At 36.0% G+C, this 21801-nt stretch overlaps 1 protein-coding gene across 5 annotated transcripts in view; it reads right to left on the reverse strand.

Annotated features, from left to right (window-relative positions):
* Positions 1 to 18321: 18321 nt before the first annotated feature.
* CDH8 (cadherin 8) overlaps positions 18322 to 21801 on the reverse strand; it is a 210036-nt gene continuing 206556 nt past the window's right edge. For all 5 annotated transcript variants that reach the window (XR_012586484.1, XR_012586483.1, XM_074582880.1 and 2 more), the window contains 2 exons: positions 21515 to 21766; positions 18322 to 20384 (listed from right to left, as the gene is read on the reverse strand). Coding sequence is in view for 3 of the 5 variants with exons in the window: in XM_074582880.1 (XP_074438981.1) it covers positions 19891 to 20384; positions 21515 to 21766 (746 nt within the window). In the remaining 2 variants the exon portion in view is untranslated. The remainder of the gene's footprint in view (positions 20385 to 21514; positions 21767 to 21801) is intronic.

The following is a 21801-nucleotide window of genomic DNA, read 5'->3' on the forward strand; positions in this document are numbered from 1 at the left end:
AACACACAATGGAGCAATGACAGAGTTCTGAAAGCAAGCAGCAATTTGAATCAAAACAGAACAATTAATAGACTTGGTATGAGAAGACTAATACTTAAGACTGAAATACTTGAAAAGATTAATACAAAACAGCAAAACATGTAAAATGCCGAGTCCCTGTGATTGTAACTAGAGTGCTTGTACACTTGTTAGTGCAAAACAGCATCATTAGGCATGCTAGAAATCTGGTCTACTTTAAGAACATTGGACATATGATGTCACAATGTATTTATTTATTACATCACACCATGCTCAGGCTGACAGATTATTTGAAACAATACTACTATTTTCAAAATGCAGAGATGGAAACCTTTCTTAAAGTTGTCTTCTCAGGTTATTGCTTTTTAAATATATTTAATAAAAAACATTAGTTAATGGAGACTGTAAATGCACTACTGTGCTACTCTCTATTTGTGGTATTTTAAATTTGATTGAAAACAATTAGCAGATGAGAGAGATGCCTGTGAGCATTCATTAAAATGAGGCTTGTGGATTGTGACTGCTGAATTTCACTGTGCATCTGGAGCTGTTTACACTGATGGCACAGTTTTCCATCATAATAAAAGAGGGACTGTTCCCTATAAAGGTTATGCTGGCAAAAAATAAAGTGTATTAAATTTTTCCAAAACTTCCCATTGAAAAAGCAGCAGCTTGTCACCCAAGGGGAATTTCTATATCGGATGACGATGCTCATGGACAATTTAATTTGTTGTTTAGTTTAACAGCTTGTAAATCCCTCTCCGATAAATAACATGCAGTTGTAAACGCTGACTGCTAATGAGATCATTGACCCTAAAGGTCATACTGGCAGAATCCCTCATTGTTTGCTTAAGGATATAATTTTCATTTCATCGAACTGAAAACTGACATTCAAGCATAATGTGATGAGAAATTAAACAAAAATATTGCATTACTAGAAAAACTGTGCTATTGTTTTATCTTTGAGAAAAAAAATTGTGAGGTTGGACTGAAATGCTACTAAGGCAGTCAGCTGATGAATATGTGGCTGTCAAATGGACTGTAGGAAGAAATGAATATGCTGAAAAATATCATACTGAAAGTGAGCATGTTCTGAACTTGAACATTCAATTTTGTTTTTCATTAAAAACTGGTTGAAATCCAAAACTCATCTGAAAGTGAGGTGAGTGGGGTAAGGAGTGGTTTTATTAAGGTTTTGCTTTTTATATATTAGAAAATTTTGTTGCTGCCTGCTTTTTTAATATTGAATGGATAGAAGAATCCTAGGCATGATTTAAACTTAATGCACTGGAGGACAAATAATATGGAAAACAGTCGTAACATAAAAACAGCCAATATGGTAAAAATCTTTAGACTTGCTTAACCCATTCTACATACCCAGTAGTCTGAAAAAAGCACAGAATTAAGTATGAGGCTGCTGTGTTACCGTTTACTTTCTCAGTATGTCGTAGTAGATGTGCTCCTATTTTATTCTTTCTCTGCACCGAGTGAAATTCGTGCAAAAAAACTCCAAATTAGTCTAACATTGATTAGCTTCTACCAGCTGTATATCATCTTCAGTGTTACTTGTGTGATTTCAACTACACACAACTCAACAACTGGAGTTGTGAAGGATCAAAAAAGAACACTAACAAAGTTAGCTCTTGGGGCAAGATCAAGATCCCTCTTTGACTTAGATTAGCAATAGGAGTTGTCAAAAATTCTAGACATGCAGTAACGTGTCATTACAAAATAACTACTTGGAGAAGTCTGGAGTTCAACTTATTTGCTCAGCCCTATCCTTAGTTTTCATACAGTTTAGTTATCATTTACGTACAAGGAATATTTTGAGCTTCTGTGTCAATGTGTGTCTTGAATCATGAATTACTTGGTTAATGTCCAACAGTATACCCAAAAGTGAAATATTTAACAAATACAGGAGAGAACATGCATTACTCATCTGAGTTAATCCAGGAAGATAAATAATGTAAATGAAGTACACAATACATTATAATTTTCAACACATTAATTTGGGATAATCATGGTGATTACATAACCAGCTATCTGATCAAGACACACATGAACAGATCTGTAATGATACCTCAGATACATCAAATATATTGATGGATATCTCAGTACCTTTGTAAACATCTGATAATCTACTGAGGAAAGTATTTCCACAAGAAATACTAGTAGTTATTCATATATTGTTATTATGAAAACATTAGTTATATAAAAAGCTCTAAATCATAGACCGCTTGGCAAAAGTACACAAGATTGTACACAAGATAACTCTTTGCACTACTACAGCTTTTGCATACACATTTGAAAATTCAAGGTACTTTAAAAGGGCAATCTCTGCCATTTAGTTCATAGGAAATGTAACATGTACTAACAAAAAGACTAAAATTAGCACTAATACTCACAAATCAATCTGAAGAAAATTATAGGCTGTATGTAGGTAGATGATACCTCATTTTTATATTTATGCATATTCAAAACTGAATAAGAGCCATGTGCTCTGCATGTCCCATTTACATCTCTAAAGGTTCAAGAACAGGGTATTCAGGAATTCCAAGGTCTCCATGGCAATGCTGTGGGTTGAGCATCTGTTCCCTCTGAATAAAAAGTGATGACCATATTTTTATTCTACTTGGCATTGGTTATCTTTAAGTATAGTCACAGCTCTGCTTTTTATGAGATCTTCACATGCCATCATATTTTCCCCTATTCTTAAAGGAGAATTTGAGAGATCATAGTAATCGATAGGAATGAAAAACAAAGGTTGCTTGCTGGACAGAAGAAAAAGTGAGGATTACAAGTTTTCAGAAAAGACCTGGTTATACCCTTGCATTTCTAATTTAAAAATAATGAAATATTCAAATATCTTTAAGTTTCTTTTTAATTTGGAGCCCTGCACTGTCAGGCAAGCAGTGTAAGCAAGAAGGAGTTGTTATCTGCTTAATGTCCCATTCTTAAACCATTTTACCTGTCTTTTTTTTTTTAATTTTAAATAAAAGCCAAATATGCTGCTCTGCAGACATCAAACTACTATTCAAGAATTTAGTTTTCAGTGTATATCAGGGCATTTACTATATCATCACCTGGTTTTACTCCATGTTCTTTTTAGCCTACAGCACAGACTTGTACCATCTTAGTTAACATGGATTCAAACAACACCATTTTCTAGTGTAGGGAAGCTGTCGCAGAACAATGAGGTAAACATCATTTATCTACTATAGACCACACTGTTTGTAAGTTTAATGAAATGGGGACTTTTTCAAAGAAGTAAAAGAAAGGTAAGTTTTGTGATGTAAAAAATCCCAAAAGAAGAAATTAAATGTTAAGCAACAAACACCCAGCCACACAAAAAGCAATAAAGCATCGCAGTGGTAATTCTAATTACAGATGCTTCAGGATTTGCCAGATTCCTGTATACAAATACAGTGTTTAGAGGTTACCCATCTAGAATCACTCTATTTTCTTGTCTGTTGATCAGCAGCAGGGCTGCAGATTTCCACTGGTATGTTCTCCACATTGGCATTTTGTTTACAAAGTCTGTAGAAATGCCTTGAATAGTCATAAGGCTATTATATTAAATGTACTTCCCAGACCCTCTTGTCAGTTTTCTTCTTAGCTTCCTGGTGTCATGCACAGCCAAGATCACTCATTGTCCTTCTGTTTAGGGCATTACGATTCCCTCTCTGAAGACTGCTGCTTATGATTAGCTAGCTAGCACTGGAGCATCCATTGCTGTTTTATACTAAAACGGCTAAATTTTTACTCCTCAATCACCAAAGAAAGCCACAATCCAAAAACTACACCTTGGGCTTTGCATGAACAAAGGCTTCACTGCAATGTTTTCAACAGCCAGCATCCATACAGGAAGATGTCATGCTGTCCACGCAACAAAGCTGGAGCTAAATGACAAGCTCCATCATCCAGGCAACATTTCACATTACCACTTGATATATCCAGCCTTTATATAGAATTACTTTGCTGATACAAGAGGTAAAATAGTGTTTCTCCATCCTCTTTTTCTTCCTCGTTAATAAATTGAAAACTTCCTTATTTAATCCTTTAAAGAAAAAAAAGTGAAGATGACAAGGAGTTGAGGAGGTTAAGTGCATGAAATTTGTATTTCGCAGCTTAAAACTGGTGAAAAAGAAATTGAATATTTTTTATTTCCTTAGAATTTGTCACAGTTGACACTTTCAGTGCTGCGGAAACATGAATACAAGGTTTTGTGGACTTTTGTCTTGGGGGGAAGTAAAGAGCAGCAGGTGAAAGTATTGCAGGCATATATACAGGTTTTCACAAAAGAGTAAAATCTGGCACTTCTTCTTTACTGCCATTTGACTTACAAGAAGCTTTGTGTTTTCTATCAAAAAGCTAAAAAGCTTCAACTTTGAACAAATTTCTGTAACTTCACTTATTAATTTTAATGAAACACCGCTAGTAGTTTCTGTTCCTCTGCTATTGTGAATATTCCATATACATGCCACTTTTTATTCCCTAGCCACTTAATTAAGTCTCTGCATGTGTGTTTGGAGCGATGAACATGGATGATTGCATTTATGCTAGTACAGGAAACAACATATAGTATGTTTCTTTACACTATTTATGAAACCACAAACTTCTATACATTGTATTTATGGCAGAGACTTATGACTCAACAAAGTGACTGTAAACAATACTTAAATATCTTCAATAAAGAGCAATTGAAATCTTTACATGACAAGAAATAATTGTTTAATGTTACTGGAGAACCCAGAAGAATTAGCAACTTGCATGTAGACCTAATTGTTTAATACATGTGAGAGATGGCAAGGTGCAACGAGAAAGAATTGAATACTGGATTATTATGACATACTGGCTTTATGATTCTTTACAGTACCAAGAATTTACATGAAATTCCAAGTCACCAGTTTCTCTTTATCCTCCAAAATGGAAACTAACTCACCTTTAAGTTCTCTATCCAGTGTGTATCTGAAGATGCTCCCATGTCTTAATCATACCAGCGCCTTCCTAGCAAACGCACCTCAGCAGTTTCATATGGCAGCACTTATAGACAGGAGTATATGAACAGAAGGACAATAGAAATTTCTCTCATATCACAACTGTAGGAATATGATTTCCTCATGTAAAAGCAAGTCAGATCAAGATGGGGTCATATACCAGCTTTGTAGGCACATTGACAGTAGGTAGAAGAACCCATCTAGTAAGTTGAGCTTATTTTAGTCACTCCATTCCTACCAGTTGGAGGTGCTGCTTTGGCTTATAAGAACTCAGTAGACGGGACAATTTTAGATGCTGAAGTGCAACATCGCTATGTAAATTCTGTGAACTGTTCACAGAGCTGTTCTTTGCTTTCTTCAGAAAGAAAAGCATCTACCAGTTAAATCATACTGGCCATGGTCTTTTGGGAGCAAAAGCTGTCCAGCTGTTAGCACTTTTTAGAGTACACACTGTTAACTGCTTTATCCCTGCTGGGGAATGCATGATCATTCTCAGGTCAGGGCTTGGATTTCTAGATCAGAATTGAATACTGAGAAACCTAAAGAACACAATAATGGCATTTAAGGCTCGACTATTGTGTATCAATGAGAAAATAAGCGTCTGTGGCTAGAATAATTTTACTTTATTCATAGGCTGGCAATGCAGGGTAGTATTCTGTCTGAAAGAATTGCACAAAGGATTTTATTGGACTAATCAGAGCCCCTGGTGAACAGACCTAATTACTAAACTGCCATGGAAACATCAGCACAGTTCCAGGTGATTGATAACTTTTGTTATTTCCAAAATGCAGAGAACAGGGAGAAGGAAATATTTAGATAACAAATAATGCATAAATGTAGAGGGTAATGTCATACCTTTAAAGTACGTGGCTCTTTTATGGAACTACTGTTATCTCATCCTTTTATCCATAATCATCATAAAAAGCAAAACAGAAGTCATTTGCAGACATTCTCTTCAGGCCTACTTTTTTTCCTTAAAACACTGAAGGGAAAAATGCCTATGATCTCTTATCATATGGGATAAATAAAATAGCAAACAAGATGAAAGCAAAATTTCTAATGGGAATTGTTATACAGATGTTACCTAGGAGCAATGTCCGTATGTGGGCATGATTAGTAGAAATCGAGAAGCAGGATATTAGGCAAACCCAGTGATGTCAGTCCTTTTCACGGGCTTCATCTGACTGTGGATTACCACTTCACGGAAATTACTGCAGATTCACATTGGTGTAAAAAATGATTAGATGGAGGGTTTATGGAATGTCATTACCTTCTGGATCATAACTATCACTAAAAAGCTCACCTGCCTAGAAAGCCACCTGTTTGTTTAGTTGACAGCCTGACATATTGTAATAAAAAGGAAGAGTAACAGGGTTCTGAAGCGTACTGCATTTCAAGGATTTGAATGAGAAATCTGCAAACTTTCTTCCAGTTTTACAGAGAATGCGTTATTTCCTTTCACAAGATGCACCCTTCCATTTTTTCCCCAAGATAAGTTCCCCTGTGTTTCTTCCTTGCAATCTAGCTGAGAACAGACGATAGTGGCCATTTGTCCAAGATCTCCACATGTCAAAGACACTCATTCAGAACCTCGTGTGAAGAGTAGCACCTTGCTGTGTATGCCTGTCAACTTCAGAGCATATGCTCAGCATGGCCAAACTACCCAAGGATGCACCACACTTACAGTGCGTGCAGTATAGAGCTAAGCTAAACATCACCGACGTTCACAATCCTCTCCTCCAGTCCCAGCTCCCTCAGGAACATGAACAACAAACCCATAATAAGCACTTTTATTCCCTAGCTTGCCGACAGCACATTCTGGATTCAGGGCATGCTCAAATCACTACTTATCTCTATCTGCTTAGATCTAGAAATACAAACATATAATTGAAATGTAAAATTTCTGAGCATGGGAACAGCAGCCTGTGCCACATGATCTCCACTGAGATTGCTGTAGAGTGAATAAAAGCCAAATTCAAACTAATGTCAGAAAGAAATAATTTTAAACAGAGCAACCTTCATCTTTATTTCATCTCACTGATGTGATACAGAAAAGGCCTTTTATGAGGGAGGGATGATTCTAAAATTTTTGAAGGTTCATTTCAAAAGCCTTTTGAATGATTATCCAAAGCATCCCTTTGGTATAAAAAGCAGACTGGAGTAATTTTTCATCTCTTGAGACTACTCTCCCTATTTGGACTACTCAGAAATGTCTTTCCCCACATAGTACTTCCATTCTACTCATAGGTACCTCACAGGAGTGCAGAGACAGACATGCAAATTATTAATTTACAGACCAAAAACCCACAGGATTTTGAACTGAGTAAGAAATTCTAGTTCTGTCCATTTAAAAAGATTTTATAAAAAACTAAGGAATGAGGCAGCTCACTCATCTGAATGTTGACAAATCATTAGTTGCTCAGTTGGTCACACTGACATTAGACCCAAGGGAAGGTTCTTGTTTACTTCAGTAAAAGCTGAACAACATCACAACTACGTTAAGAGATTGCAATCAAACAACAGAAACATGAAATCTGGTATTTTCTATTACACTTTCTTCAGTAATAGTGTATTCTGTTAATTTGTCTAAGCTACTGTATAGTCTGCTGTAATACAAAGAGGAAAGAGGGCTATCCTGGTCTGAGAGGATGTGCATAGGCTTTAGGTTAAGGTTCCTGTTTATTACATTTTCTGTGTGACCCTACACAAGTCCTTTAGCATCTCTGTTTCAGTTCCTTAATTTGCGGAAGGTGGTTAATAGCATATTGTTACAACATACATGTGTTCTAACTGTTAAAAATGGCAAGGCATTCAGCTACTACAGTAATGGAAACATTTAATAATGTACATCAAACAGACAGAAGTATATACCTCCTCTTCAATTCTCTTAGACTCTTGATGGAATCAATCTCTCCAAGAAAAAATTCTTAGTGTCTTGAAGTCCTAGAGTCTCTAAAGTCTGGCTATTAATTAAACTATTAATGTGTTCTTTCTCTGCTCCACTATGGAGGCAAATAACCAGGCTAATGCTTTAGGAACCTCGTGTGAATAGCAGCAGGTTTTTTTTAATTTCCATTATAATTCTGTCTCTCACCAATACATTCGCTCCTTTTTTCCTTCTTTCCTACCTTTCCACTAACCTCAGGCAATATAAGGGCAAATTGTTCCTGTTCTTTCTTTATTGATGAGATAGACTTCAGGAATTATCTAGCTTGAATGTCACATTTTAATTTTTTTCAGAGACCCTGTAATTTAAAACAAGTTCATCTTCTGTTCTTTTCACACAGATATCCATAAACACAGTACGAGTTCCTGAAAGATACGCTTTTTTGGCACGTAACACGCCCGTTTAAATGAATGAAGTTATGATTAAAAAAATCACTTATTACCCAGAATTCAAACACACCTCAAAACATGCGATGAACATACAATTCATCTATACCATTCCAAAGGGGGTTATAATTAAAAAAAAATAACTGACTAAATGACATTCACCTTAGTAAAATACATCTACTTTCATGTCAGAAAACAGAGAGGAGCTGGGAGAGAAGAGACTTGGCAGAAGGGTTGATTTTTTTTTTCTGGTCATCCCACATCAAATAAAAAGTTTGGCATGCAACACGTTCCACAGGAACATCATCAGCAAAGCACACAGACATAAGTCAGGAATATTTTTTGAGAGAATAGCACATAAAATAAGACAGGCACAGAGTAAAGGGTAATGAGAAATTGACCATTGTTCTGAAGTATCTGCTTGGGAACTATATAAATCCTCTTTATTGATCCATGTATTACAATGACAATTCCTACTCAAAAATTCAAGTTATTTATAGTATCATATGACTTCTTTAAGCTTATTGCATATTTTTACAAAACAAGTCCTTTTTTCTGCTCTCAAGAGGAATTATTCTTACAGGGAACTAGATATTTTATGTCTAATCTTCATATTTTGTGGGTTTGATTCTAAAGCCTTTCTTTACTCACACTTAGTAATATGTTCAGTATTACCATGAAAGAGCAAAAAAGTCATACTCTGATCCTCTGATGAGACAGAATAACACTTTCTGATAAACCTGAGCTCATTTAGGCTACACCTAAATAGATAGTCCCAGGAATGCATCCAAAGCATACGTCGACATATAGTGTTTCCTCATATACTGGTTTTCATGGAAAGACATTCCAGACTCAAAGGGGAAAGGAAACCACTACAAATCTTGGACTTATTTAGAACTTCTACCAGCAGGGGAGCAGATCTCTAAATATTTCTCAGCATCTTTCAGTACCTCTCCTCACATTTATTTGAGGTGCAGTCTTCATGAAATTTCTTAGTTAATTGATTCTTACTGTGCTTTTTTAAATACATGGATAATAACAGTCAGATATAGCCAGCTGATCCAGAAATATTGGGGGGGGGGGGTGTTAGTGATTTGTTGTGTTGGGGTTTGTGGGTTTTTTTGTTTGTTTGTTTGTTTTTTCTTTTACGTTCAACTTAAAAAAAAAAAAAGCTAAATGCTGAAGTCAGCCCATGGCTGCAATCACTGAAGCTCTCATGGACTTCAACTTAGCATATTGGTTTATGCCAACATCCACCCCAGGGTCTTTACCATTTCTATTATGAATATTCTTTCCTTCTATCCACTCAGAATTGCCTTTGTTGCAAGTTGTGGTCATTGACTCTTACCCTTTCCCTGGGTGCTTTTGGGAAGAGTCCGACTCTCTCTTTCGTTATTATCCCCCTTCAGGTATTTGAAGACTCCCACTAGGTTCCCCATTATCCATCTCTTTTCCAGACTAAACAAACAATCCTTTTCATTCTCTAGCGCAGTTTAGGCTTGTTACTTTTCACAGCAAACATAATAATTTTTCAGAAATATGGAACTAAAAAGGATGTGTAGATGGTTAGATGCACAGAGAGGCTATGGAATTTCCATCCTTGGATACTTTCAGAATTTAATTGTACAAAGACCTGCACAACGTTGTCTGCTTTTGAAGTTAGGGCTTTGAGAATGAGGTTGGACTAGAGACCTCAGGAGGTGTACTCCAAACTATTTTTTTCTATGATTCTGTGGAAAATATGAGACTGCTGTCTGGCGTCATGCCTGTGTGATATTCACTGCCTGCTAGACAGCTGTGCAGAGTGTATGCTCATTCCCAGCTCAGTCAGTATTGGCCACAGTGTGTGTATCACACTGAAGGATTGACTGGCAATCAAATTCAGGCTTAAACCTGTGACTTCAAGAAGAACTTCTGAGTTATTTAGCTCTTTTTTAACATCAATACTAACATCATTGGGATCACTGCAGTTCTCTCCCTAATACACGTACAAATTAGTGGTGATGGGCAAATCCATTTGTTTTGGAAAATGGTCTCTAAAGAAAAAAAAAAATTACTATGTTCCTTTGTTGCTGTGAAATTCTACTGAATCCGATGCTGTTTCTCTGAAATTGACCTGGATGGTTCCTTTTTGTAAAAAGATGATGACCTCACATATCTTTCCTTCAGTTAGCAATAGGCAAAGGAGCTGTATAAACATCATCCAATCAAAGAGATGAAATATTGCAACACCAGAAAGAAATACTGTAAGATGTTTGATTGTCTTTCACCTTTAGGTGAAAGGCAATCTGAAATAAGAAATTTTATTTAAGGCATAGTGAAATGATGAGACATATATTATTGCTCAGATCATGGGACTCTGATGAAGATTCCTTTTATAACAAGAAAAAATAAAGTTGCTTGTGTTGCAGATAAGAGTAATGAAAAAAATAACCTGAGTAGATGTATAAGTTTTCTAAAAGTTATCTCACCACAGTAGACATGCTTGAGAACTGTATAAAATAGACCATTAATCCTTTTTATAAAGACTTGACTTTCAGGGAGTTAAATATCCATTGCAGACTGTTTTTCAAAATTTTGATAATTTTGTTGTCATTCTCTCCCATACTTCACACACATACTCTGTCTCATGTTTATAATGTATTTGGGAGAAAGAAATTCTGGGTTTTTTTATTCTCATTTGTACTGCTTTCTGCTTTGCTACTCATCCCAGAAATCACTACATTCCCAATCTGATTTGGGGTTTACTGCATACATACTAAAAATAATTATACTCAGGCTCAGATTGCAACACAGTGATTTGATTATAAGTGACACTTTATGTTTTAGCTACTCATTCACTTTCAACTCTTGTACATTATTTGAATTCTCACCAGCTGACTGGTACAATTTTGAACGTTTTCAGCTTACACTGCACTACGGAATTGTAAAGCCATTGGGTACAGGCATGAAAGTTACAATGATGTATGAGACTGCCAACATAATGGCAATAGCCTGCAAGTTTGAAGCCTATTCTCTATGTTTGTGTCCTCAGAGAAAATCACTGCGGTGCTGAGGGCCATATTTTGTGGGTTTAAGTGTTAATTAAGTGGTATATAGGTCTCCCTCTAGTTCCCTGCACAGGGGAAGCTTTTACCCTTTGAGCTAGGTGAACTATTCACAGCAGCAATTTTTTTTCTTTTTTCAGCTGTACCCCTTTTTCATCATTAGCCCTTCACAACTTCTAGAAACTTGTTTGAATGTTTTACATAAAGCACCAAGTGCTATGAACATAAATGACATTCTATAAGTACTTCTAAATATTCATAATTTGAATTTCAGCTTTCAAAGAAAAAAATATTTGGGTTCCTAGGACGAATACAAAAATGATTGCTATACACTTACCTGCTCAGGTATTAGGTTAGATGAGGATGTGTTGTATTACATCTGACTTAGTGCCTCAGTTTGTTTCTTCCTTGTTTTTTTGTGCTTCTCCTTCCACCTAAAAGCAATCAGAAACAAATGCCAAAACAGAAATAGCCAATTAGCCCTTCTCAGTCTACAGCATTCACACCTGGTGCAGCAGCCACTTGCTAGGACTAAGCAGGTCATTACCCCTTTAGTGAATAGTACGTTCCTTACTCACAAAAATCTCTACAATAACGTATCGCACTGTATGGAGCCTCACACACTTCCTTCTCTACCTTAGCCTACTGTATAACAAAAGGGTTGCTTACTTTCCAACCAAAGTTTGTATGGCTAGGTCCAGTCTCGGAAATGCTTTCTACTGTTTCTACTGTTTTCTAGTCTCATATGAGAACAAAAAATTAGGATGAGGAAGCATTTAACAGCATAGCGCTAAAACCTGGAACACAACTTCTGTCTTCCTAACAACTTTTCTTACACTGTGTAAGCCTCCTGTTCACTCTGAAGTTCTCACATTGAATGTATGCAAGCTCTTCATGAGGACTACCGCTCCCATAATTCCTTGTTGAAAACTCAAGAGATATCAGGCCATCAATTTTCATGATCCACATGAAAGGACCACTTGCAGCAATAATGTGTCTTCTCTTAATAGAAATAATTTTTCTATGACTGTCAGCATATGTATTTGTTTCCACAAAATAGTCCACAAAGCACTGAAAATATTACTGAAATAAAATGTTACAGCTACTGCTCAGTTTTTCATAAGGACAAACAATAGATTTCAGTTTGCCAAAGTTCCGTGTATATTGGTACTTAGAATCAGGCTTGAATGATGTAGGAAGAACCCAAGAATGTTCAGCAGTGGAGACAGAGTTTTCAATGGAAAATGTAACTTTCTATCAAAAAAACACATTATATCAATTCCTGAGTGGAGAATAAGGATTTTATCCATGTACTGTAAACAACGTAAACATTCAGAGTAGCATTTCCTGGGGCTAAATCCAGCCCCCTTTGTCATGCAAAGCTAGCTGGCAGATGTTGATTTCAGTGCAAGTACCTTTAAGTACCTTTGGGGATTATTAGAATCCATATGTGGTAAATGAAAATTAAAGCTGGACTGAATCACTTCGAAAATTTAGGAAAAGATATCTGGATTTATTTTTTTAATTTTAAATGTCTTTCTTTTTTGTTTCTATTCTCAACTAGAAGTTGGTTTGTGACAACAAAACTTTCCCATCATTGTGTACTCATTTGACCATCATGATAAGTAGATTCTCAAAATTAATAAATTCTGTTTGTGTCACATTAAGGTTGCAAAAACCTCAATCACCTAATTCGTTTATGCATCTTTAAATGATAAAATATATTCGGCAACAGAAACTGTGGAAAAACTTGAAAAGCAGTTATTAAGGCAATCACAGGTTCATAAGATAATACTTTTCTTCTCTAAGCTGACATTAGCACACTACCTGAAAGGAAAGCGTTCTTTCTTGAGTCAAAAAGCTCTCAAACAAGCTGCCACAGGGACAAGACCAGACACAATGCTAAATTTAATTAATTAATTAATTAAACAAGCCAAAAGGATTCATGAGGATGGGACAGAAAGAAGAGGGTAATGTAGTCTTCTGCTCTGGTCATATATTAGGCTGAGTCTATGCAATCATGGGCTGAAAATTTCCTGTTTGTTTTCTAAATTATAAAAAAGAACCAGCAGACATTATGACAGTTTAAATAAAGCCCCTTTATCATCAGCTGTTACTTTTATTTAAGGAAGAAGTATTATATACAATAAAATAAATGGCTGCTGTTTCTTGTGAAATAAGAGGGTTGGAAAATATCCATTAAAACCCTGCAGCATTTGATGATTCATACTTGACCTTTTTCTGCAAGGATTAATTGTATCTCCTGCTCAGTGTTGCAATGACATTTTACCTAACAATACCCTGCCTTTATTTGGTATAACAGGTTATACTGGGTTGCTACGGCTTGAAACAGTTAAGACCTGAACCTGCAGAAATTGAAAAGAAGCCAGTGCTGACTGGAAGACTGTAAAAGCTCTTGTAATACAAAGACTATAAAGCTACATCTACCGTTCTGTAGATGACAGGCTCTTGGCCACCTGCCCCACTTTGCCATGGAACTTACCTGGCAGGAGGCTGGGATAACCCTGTGCCTCGGGTAACCTGTGAAATACCCATGTGCTTGATAGGTGCAACAAGACCCCTTGGTTGTGTGAAGGAGGGAGGTCATATCTATTGCCGAAATAATCTGTTACTTACCTCTAATCAGCTCTCCACTTGCCTGTATCTCACAGGTGAGATACTGGACCAGGACTTTGAATTCAGCTCTGGGTTCTATTTGTGCATGTGTTTTTGAGCATAAAAAACCTATTCTTTCCTTGTTCATAGGTTTAAGTCATTACATACTTTTTTTGATAAAATATAGGAAGCTTAACCTTCAACAGTATCTAAAGAGACTGAGGTATTCCCTTGCATGTAAAACTCATACCAACTGCATGTGAATACAGGTATGCCAGTGGATTTGCCAATGACTCCAAAAGTGGTCACATCTGTGTCTGGGAATGTGGGACTGTTGGAGTTTATTTTAAAGGTGATTCAACTGGTTGTGCATTGCTTCCAATTACATAAATCATATTTCAGTTTTTAAGAATGTACATCTTTTATTTTCATATTAATTGTTAAAACTGTCAGCTTGTGAAATTTAGCAGAATGAACTGTGTCAATGTTGCCATCAGTGAAAGTTCCATTGACAAAGAAAGAAATGACAAAAAGACCCCCTACACCTTCCCCCCAAACATAAGACCTGATTTATAATTCAAAAACCAAGTTGTTAGGAAGAGCAGGGAATTGACTTTTTTCTGTTAAAAAAATATTTTGAAGGTAAAAAACAAAGGTTAGACCTAGACAACATGAAAATCCAAGTAAGGTACAAACTCAGGACCCATTCTATAAATACCCATTTTTTTTTTAACCATCAGTTATCCATGCTGTGTGCCTTCCGTCTTACTGGCTGGTTATATATAAACTTCACAAATCAGAACCTTTCCACATCAGTAAAGAAACAAATCTATGTGTTCATAAGCACCATGGAGTGAGTCTGTATATAGGTATCTACCACAGAATAGATGGCCTGCGTTCGTTTGATGAATAAGAATTTGAGATGCCGGTATCAGACTTTAAGTAGTTCGTTGGGGATGCATAGAAGAAAGAACAGTTTGATTTTGTACAGATTGAGGAGGATCTTTCCCTGGATTATATGTGGGGTGATGAGAATGCACTAGGGGAACATCTGCAACATTTTTGTTTTTACGAGAATTGAGGAGAGGGTACTGCTGTCCTCAGACCATAAACGCTTCCTCCGTTCATGTAATGAAACAGGTAGCCTCTACTCATCCCCTCTGTCTGCCTGTTATCATCATACAGGCTTCATTTAAGCCAGCATCTGAAATAGTGGAATGAGAAGAAAGAGAATTTTGTCAATTACTATATATCCCCTCTGAAGAGAAGGCTGAAATTTTCATTTTGATCATTTTGCTGGTTTAATTTTTGCAAGGGGGGGTGGTGGGGAGGAGGAAAATAAGGAGTAGTTGTGCTGCAATGCTAATGAGCACATTTACAAGGCTCTGCCAGAAACTCTGTGTTTCAGCTTGCTTTTATTAGCTGTTTTGGAAGATGTCTTAGTTGCAGTTGCACAAAAAGCATTGTCAGGGCTTTTATATTTTCTCGTTTAGAATACTATGACATTATTTGGAGAGGGACTAGTTCTGCAGCACATAAGCCAGTATCAGTATTGTATAATACAGCAGCTAGACTCATTTTGCAGTGTGATTACAAAACCCATCACAGTGAATTATACAGCAAGTTAAATTGGTTTCCACCTTCTGCAAAGCCAGAATATTATCTTGCACAAATAGTGTACAAATGTAGAAATAATACAAGTCCAACTTATCTGAACGATAGACTACAGAACGCTTCCACCGCTCGCTCACTCCGTCAATGCTCTCTATTTCTCTCTGCTGCTAATGACACCTGATCCATTGTGAAAGCAAACTCTAATAATGGTGAATACTCCCACTTTTTTTTTTCCCTTTTACTAAGCTTTAATTTGCTAGGACATCCTGCCACTGCTAAAAAATTTCCAAATCTGAAAAGTATTTTTTTTTGTGTAAGTGCTTTTCACTTCTTTTGATCAGAAATACTTGTGAATATGTGTCCCATTTCTAGGATTCAATGACCATGCAGGCTGTTAAAAAAAATTGCCACATGTACATGTAACTGTATGGATATAGTATAATCAATTATTTTTCTCTGTGTATTAAAATCAGCCGAGCCATCCCTAGCAGAGCTGTACAAAAAAAGTTATTTCAGACATACTATTTTGCAGATATTCTGTCTGTTTGCCAGATTGAGAATTGTTACTGCTGCGCTGCAACATAGTTGATGGTATTTGGAGTTGCCATAGTGTTAAATGTTTCTCCTGTGATCAGCAACTGCTGATTTAAATGAAAATCTTCAGCCATTTTTTCTCCAGTATATTTCACAGTTATTTCAAATTCATCATAGACAAAAAGGTACAAATGATATCAGGTGAAAATGAGCTTTCCATGATTTGATTTCAAGGTCATAGCACACAAATAGCATATGCTTTCAGCTACTGTCAAGGACAGAACATGTTGAAGACCTTTAGTCATCTGAGTTATAATTAGTAAACATGTACACACATTCACTTCACATTACTTGCATATTTAAATGTGTGAGCTGAATTTTGTGACTGGACGACATCCAGGCCAAAAAATTAGAATTCCAGCTTTTATGTGTGGGATGATTTACTTTAGCAGTTCTGACAAATGAGTATGAGACATAGCTAGGTGAAGGCAAGCCAGAATCAATGGGACTCTAAGGCGCTTGGCACTTGTAAAAGATTTTGAGAATTTAATTCTCAAATTTATCAGTATTAATAATTCTAATTTAATGCATTTTCCTTGTCACTTACAATGAGTCAATTGCTAATTAAATGTTGTTGAAAAAGATGAATTACCATTTTTACATGCTTAAAAAGAATGTCGCTAATATGTCTAAATCTAGATGTGAAATGTAGAACGATATGATTCTAATCCCCCTAAATACCGTTGTTATCCAGAACAATTTTATACCGAGTTAATTTCATTGTCAAAAAAAGGAGCAAGTCCTGTAAAACTGAATGATCAACATTTAACCCTCTAACATGTATTGGTAGAAATTTTATATTCAAATTACACAGAATAACTTTGTAGAATGAATCATTTCCCTTTGGTGGAGCAGCAATGACTGCAAGAAATAGCACATTGCTATTGACAGATCACAAATTCATTATTTTTTTCTCCCCTTTGCATTGTAGATATTCATGTTTAAAACCTGTATAAATGCACAATTTACAGCTATGCCCAGCAGTAGTAGCTACCAGCTCTTTTTGACTGACAATGATGAGATTTCTGTCATGCTTTGCCTCTCCTACAGTGCCAGTGATGGGATTTTTTTTCCTGAAAATCTTATTACTGAATGCGCTGTCGTGGTCTCAGATGGAACTTTCAATCAAAAAGGCAATCAGAAGGTTATCCATTTGTGAGTTTTCCTACAAAAGAGCTTTGCAAACCTCTACAGTACAAACTATAACTCATAGTCAGAGCTACTTGCCCTAAACGCTTATGTGACTATAGACAATAATGTGATCCATATCTCACAGCACCTTCCTTTGCTCCCAGGAGTGGGATGTAGACTAGAAATTGGCTCAGTCTAAGTTTCGAATCAGACTTTTGCATTTACACTACTATTAGATTTGGCATGGCAATTCAGAACACCCTGGCACTTGGTGCAAGTGATTAGTAAGAATGTGTTTCACTGTCACTACAGACTGTTACATAAATATGTTTGATTTCATTGAATCTTGATGACTGCTTCTTTTCTATCTTAAGATAACTTCACTGTTTAGTTTATAGTATCACCAAAATTACTAGATAAAGTTATTCAGAGGCATTTTTTTTAATGCAGTGTAACTTAAATGAACTGGATACTTCATTAATTTCAATAAAATTTTTATAATACATATAGAAGTGGTCTTACCATATTAGTTGTCCACAAACTACAATCATTAAAACCAGCCATGCCACAGCTAAAGCAAAGTAAATGTTTCCATTTTGAAATACAAGCAAAATTGGGGGTGATGTATTAAGACATTTTTGTTTGTAGAACAAACATTACTGAGGAGCTTAAAGAGAGGGGATTGTTTTTTCTAGCAATACTTCAACAAAAAAAGTGTGAGGTTATTTTTCAGCATGGCGCAGTGAATTAGACACACATAACTGCTGTGGTCACAGGCTGCTGCATATCTAATTCTGCAAACGCTATCAAAAAATGCTTCCAGAATTATCCTTTTTTATTTTGACTGCATTCAACTAATAAATAAATGATTTTGAAGGAACTACATTCCTCAACAAACTATGAAGTTATTCAGGCAGATTCCTTTCTGCAGTGTACAGGTAAAACTGAAAGAAAAGCAATAACAAGAAAAGTATTTATAAAAATATATTTCACAAAGTAGGAAACAATACAGGAGTTTCTCTGAATACAATACATGGAGTAAATAAACAAACAATAATATAGCTTCAAAACAAAGTAGAAAATTAAAATGATTTGCATGTAATACGTAGTTTTATTATACAATTGCTACTTCTAAATGGCAAGTTTGCATTACAAATTGAGTATGCTTGCAGCTTCTAGTGTTGTTCTTTCTCTGTGTGCAAGAGCCCTGGTGCATCACTATGAATATTATAGAAAAGAAACGCTAATAACATAAGCAGTAAAATTATGTACACACTGGTTCCTGCTCTAATACAGTGGAGAACTATAAGCATGTTTTTTACTGTACTGTGTTATGTGTGGATTTCTAAAAGTCTATAGTTTAAATATTCACATGAACCAGTTTACTTCCAGCTGTTTGTGCTTGTATTAAAAACACCAGGTACTAGATTTATGAAGAAGATATAAAACTGTCAAAAGTTTTCTCTGGGAAAGTTTTATTCTTGCCAGCATTCTCTTAAAATTCAGCTACTGCAAATGGATAGGTTACTGCTTTAATCTGCAACAATTTGTCATTTTTCTTTTCAAAATGTACATGTATTAAACATTCATTATATATAGAAAAAAATCTAACGGATATAATTTAGTTTTCTTCATAATCTTACTCTATAGATTATCAGTCTTAATAAATAAAAGCAGTAATGGACATCAATAAAATATTTATTTCAAAGATTAAACAAATAAATTCGATCTTTAGCAATAAAATCAGCCATTCTTTCATATATGTAAGTCCATCCCCCTTTCACAGTTTTTTCTTTCCTTTCAGAAGACGAAGCACAGGATTGATCCTTCTTCTAGAAAAGATCCTTTTGTAAAGCAAGGTTTTGTAGCCCTGCCTCTGAATCTCTGCACATTAGTAGGATTTATTACCCATCACTGGAATGGATTAAGAACATGTGAATATTTTAAGGCTTGACACAATATTTAAGGATGATATTCAGTCTGTGGTTACGTGGCCAACAATTACTGTATGTACAATGTATGGTCACTGCACAGTAGAAGCCAGTAGGAATTTACAATGCTATTTCTATTCAGCATTGCTAAGAAGACCAAGATATTGCTTTTAACATTTCTGTGGTGGGATCTTTGTTGGCAATGCAGAAACAAACCATTAGCTTTACACATACTGGCAGGAGCTACTGTTCAACAGCAAAATCCCTGCAAGTCCATTTTCTAAGAAAGCACCAATTTCTTTTTATTCTTTTCACTCACTGAAGATAATCAAAGATCCAAATCTCCATCTTCAGAGTGGTCAAGTGAATATCAAATATCCAAAGACTTCTGGACACTCCACATACTTTACTTCACACTCCACAAGACTTAACCTCCTAACATATACTTTTTTTTTTTTTGGTTCAACATTACAATGTAGTTGATTTTATAGATGACTGGCGCTAAACTTGCCTCTAAAACAAAAAGCCACATTAGTTTTAACTAACAGCAGTGGCCCTAGAATATTACATGATCATTAAGTCAACAGTGAAAAAGTTTGTAATCCACTGTCAAGTTTCTTTGTCACTTTCTCCAACTGAGTAAAGTTCTCCAAGTCTTTTAAAGCGAGGACCCCATTCACTGAGGTAGTCAAAATTCTGATCTGAGTCTGATGTAGAGGACTCCAATGAGCTAAGGGAACCAGCCGCTGACCCTCTTCCTTCATAGCCATAAATCTGGATAGAGTCATATGGTGGAGCCGTGGGATCATTATCGGCTTCATGAAGCCTTACATTAATAAATTCATCAACATCAACACCATTAGGAACAGGTGCAAGACCCTGCCTGGGCATAAATTGAAGATCAGGCTTAATATCCTTACGAGGCAAAAATCCATTAATTCCATCTGGATTTTGCAAAGTTGCAATGTCAAAAGCTTCTGTGTCTTCTTCTCCACCTCCTTCATCATCATAGCGAATAATATTTTCCCTCACATCTTCATCATCTTTGATGATTAGAGGCTCATTCTTGTGTCTTCTTAGTGTTACAAACAGCACCACAATGACTGCAAAGAAAGCATCACAGGCTGATTAGGTGAAATTTTCCAATCAAAGCACTACATGTTAAGCACAGTTGTGGAAGGTGTTAGTTGCTTTTTGTGAAAATAAGAGTAATAAGGGGAGTGAGAACCTGAAAGACCTACAACTTCAAGCCAAATCAAGTGATGCAAATTTGTTTAGAAGCTCTTGTTAGTCCTCTAGTTTTCTATTATCAGCTCATATTTACATCGGAAATTCAATTTTATATCAGCAATAAGATTTCACGTACTTCCATTTTTAAGCCTCAAATTTAGACAACTTTTCCCTTTGGAAAAGTTACAAACCTAGGTGAAGTCAAGCTATTGTGATTCATTGAACATAGTCTATAATGATCTACATTATGGATGGAGTTCTCCAAAATCAGAGGATGTTTCTTCTGAAAACATAGCCTTGGTGACAGAAGGAAATTGGTTTCTTTTTTTTCACGTTTTGCAACAGGCTCACACAATATAACTGAAAAGAGAACGAGACAGTAAGGGAGAAAGAAAGAGCTTAGATACGTCAGTTTTAGAATCATGGACAGATGCATAAGAAGCTCTAAATTGGTTACGCTGTTGTTTTTGCAGCTTAATGCTGAAATCTCAGTTACTGATGTAAATCTCAGTTACAAAGTGAAGCTGCAAAGCGCAGAAATAGGCCTCTTCCTTCATTGTTCTCTCCCCTACTTGCTTGATGTCGTATACAAATTTTGTATGTTTTATTAAAATATACAGTGCTTCTTATCTTGTAAAACTGTAATGTCTCTTATGCCATTACAATCCAGAGCAAACTCATACAAGTCTTACAAGATATAACAAATCCATTTTCCATCACGCGCAGTATATACTGTGTTCACCTTGCTGCTTAACATACCTGATTTGATTTCCTGTTTTATATTCCATACCTGTTTACTATGTACCTTGTGTGTAAGACTACTCAGGATTGGGACTTTGCTTTATATGATTTTGTTCTTAGTACAGCAGGGATGCAGTCCTAACAGTAATGCAGATTACATTCTGTTCGATTTTATGTCCTTCTGTGTGACTTCCTTGCTTACTTACAGCCACACAGGAAATGAGAAAAATTTTGAACACCAGGCTGTGAAATGAATACATACCTAGCAGCAAAATGATGCACGCTAATATTGCAATTAGGGCCCCCATACTGAGTCCAATGGGAAGTACGTATGCTTCAACGTTACAGGACTGGACAATACCATCACTGCTGCAACCACAGACTCGAATAGTGAGAGTGCTAGTGCTGCTCATGGGAGGATTCCCACTATCGCTTATTACGATTGGCAGTAGATATACTTCTTGCTTCTGCCGGCTGAATCCACTATGCTTTGCCAATATGCTGAGAGTATTATCTGAAAAAGGGAAAATGTGCATTGTTTCACCACAT

This window comes from Larus michahellis, chromosome 4, assembly GCF_964199755.1.
Source record: "Larus michahellis chromosome 4, bLarMic1.1, whole genome shotgun sequence".
Taxonomy (NCBI): domain Eukaryota; kingdom Metazoa; phylum Chordata; class Aves; order Charadriiformes; family Laridae; genus Larus; species Larus michahellis.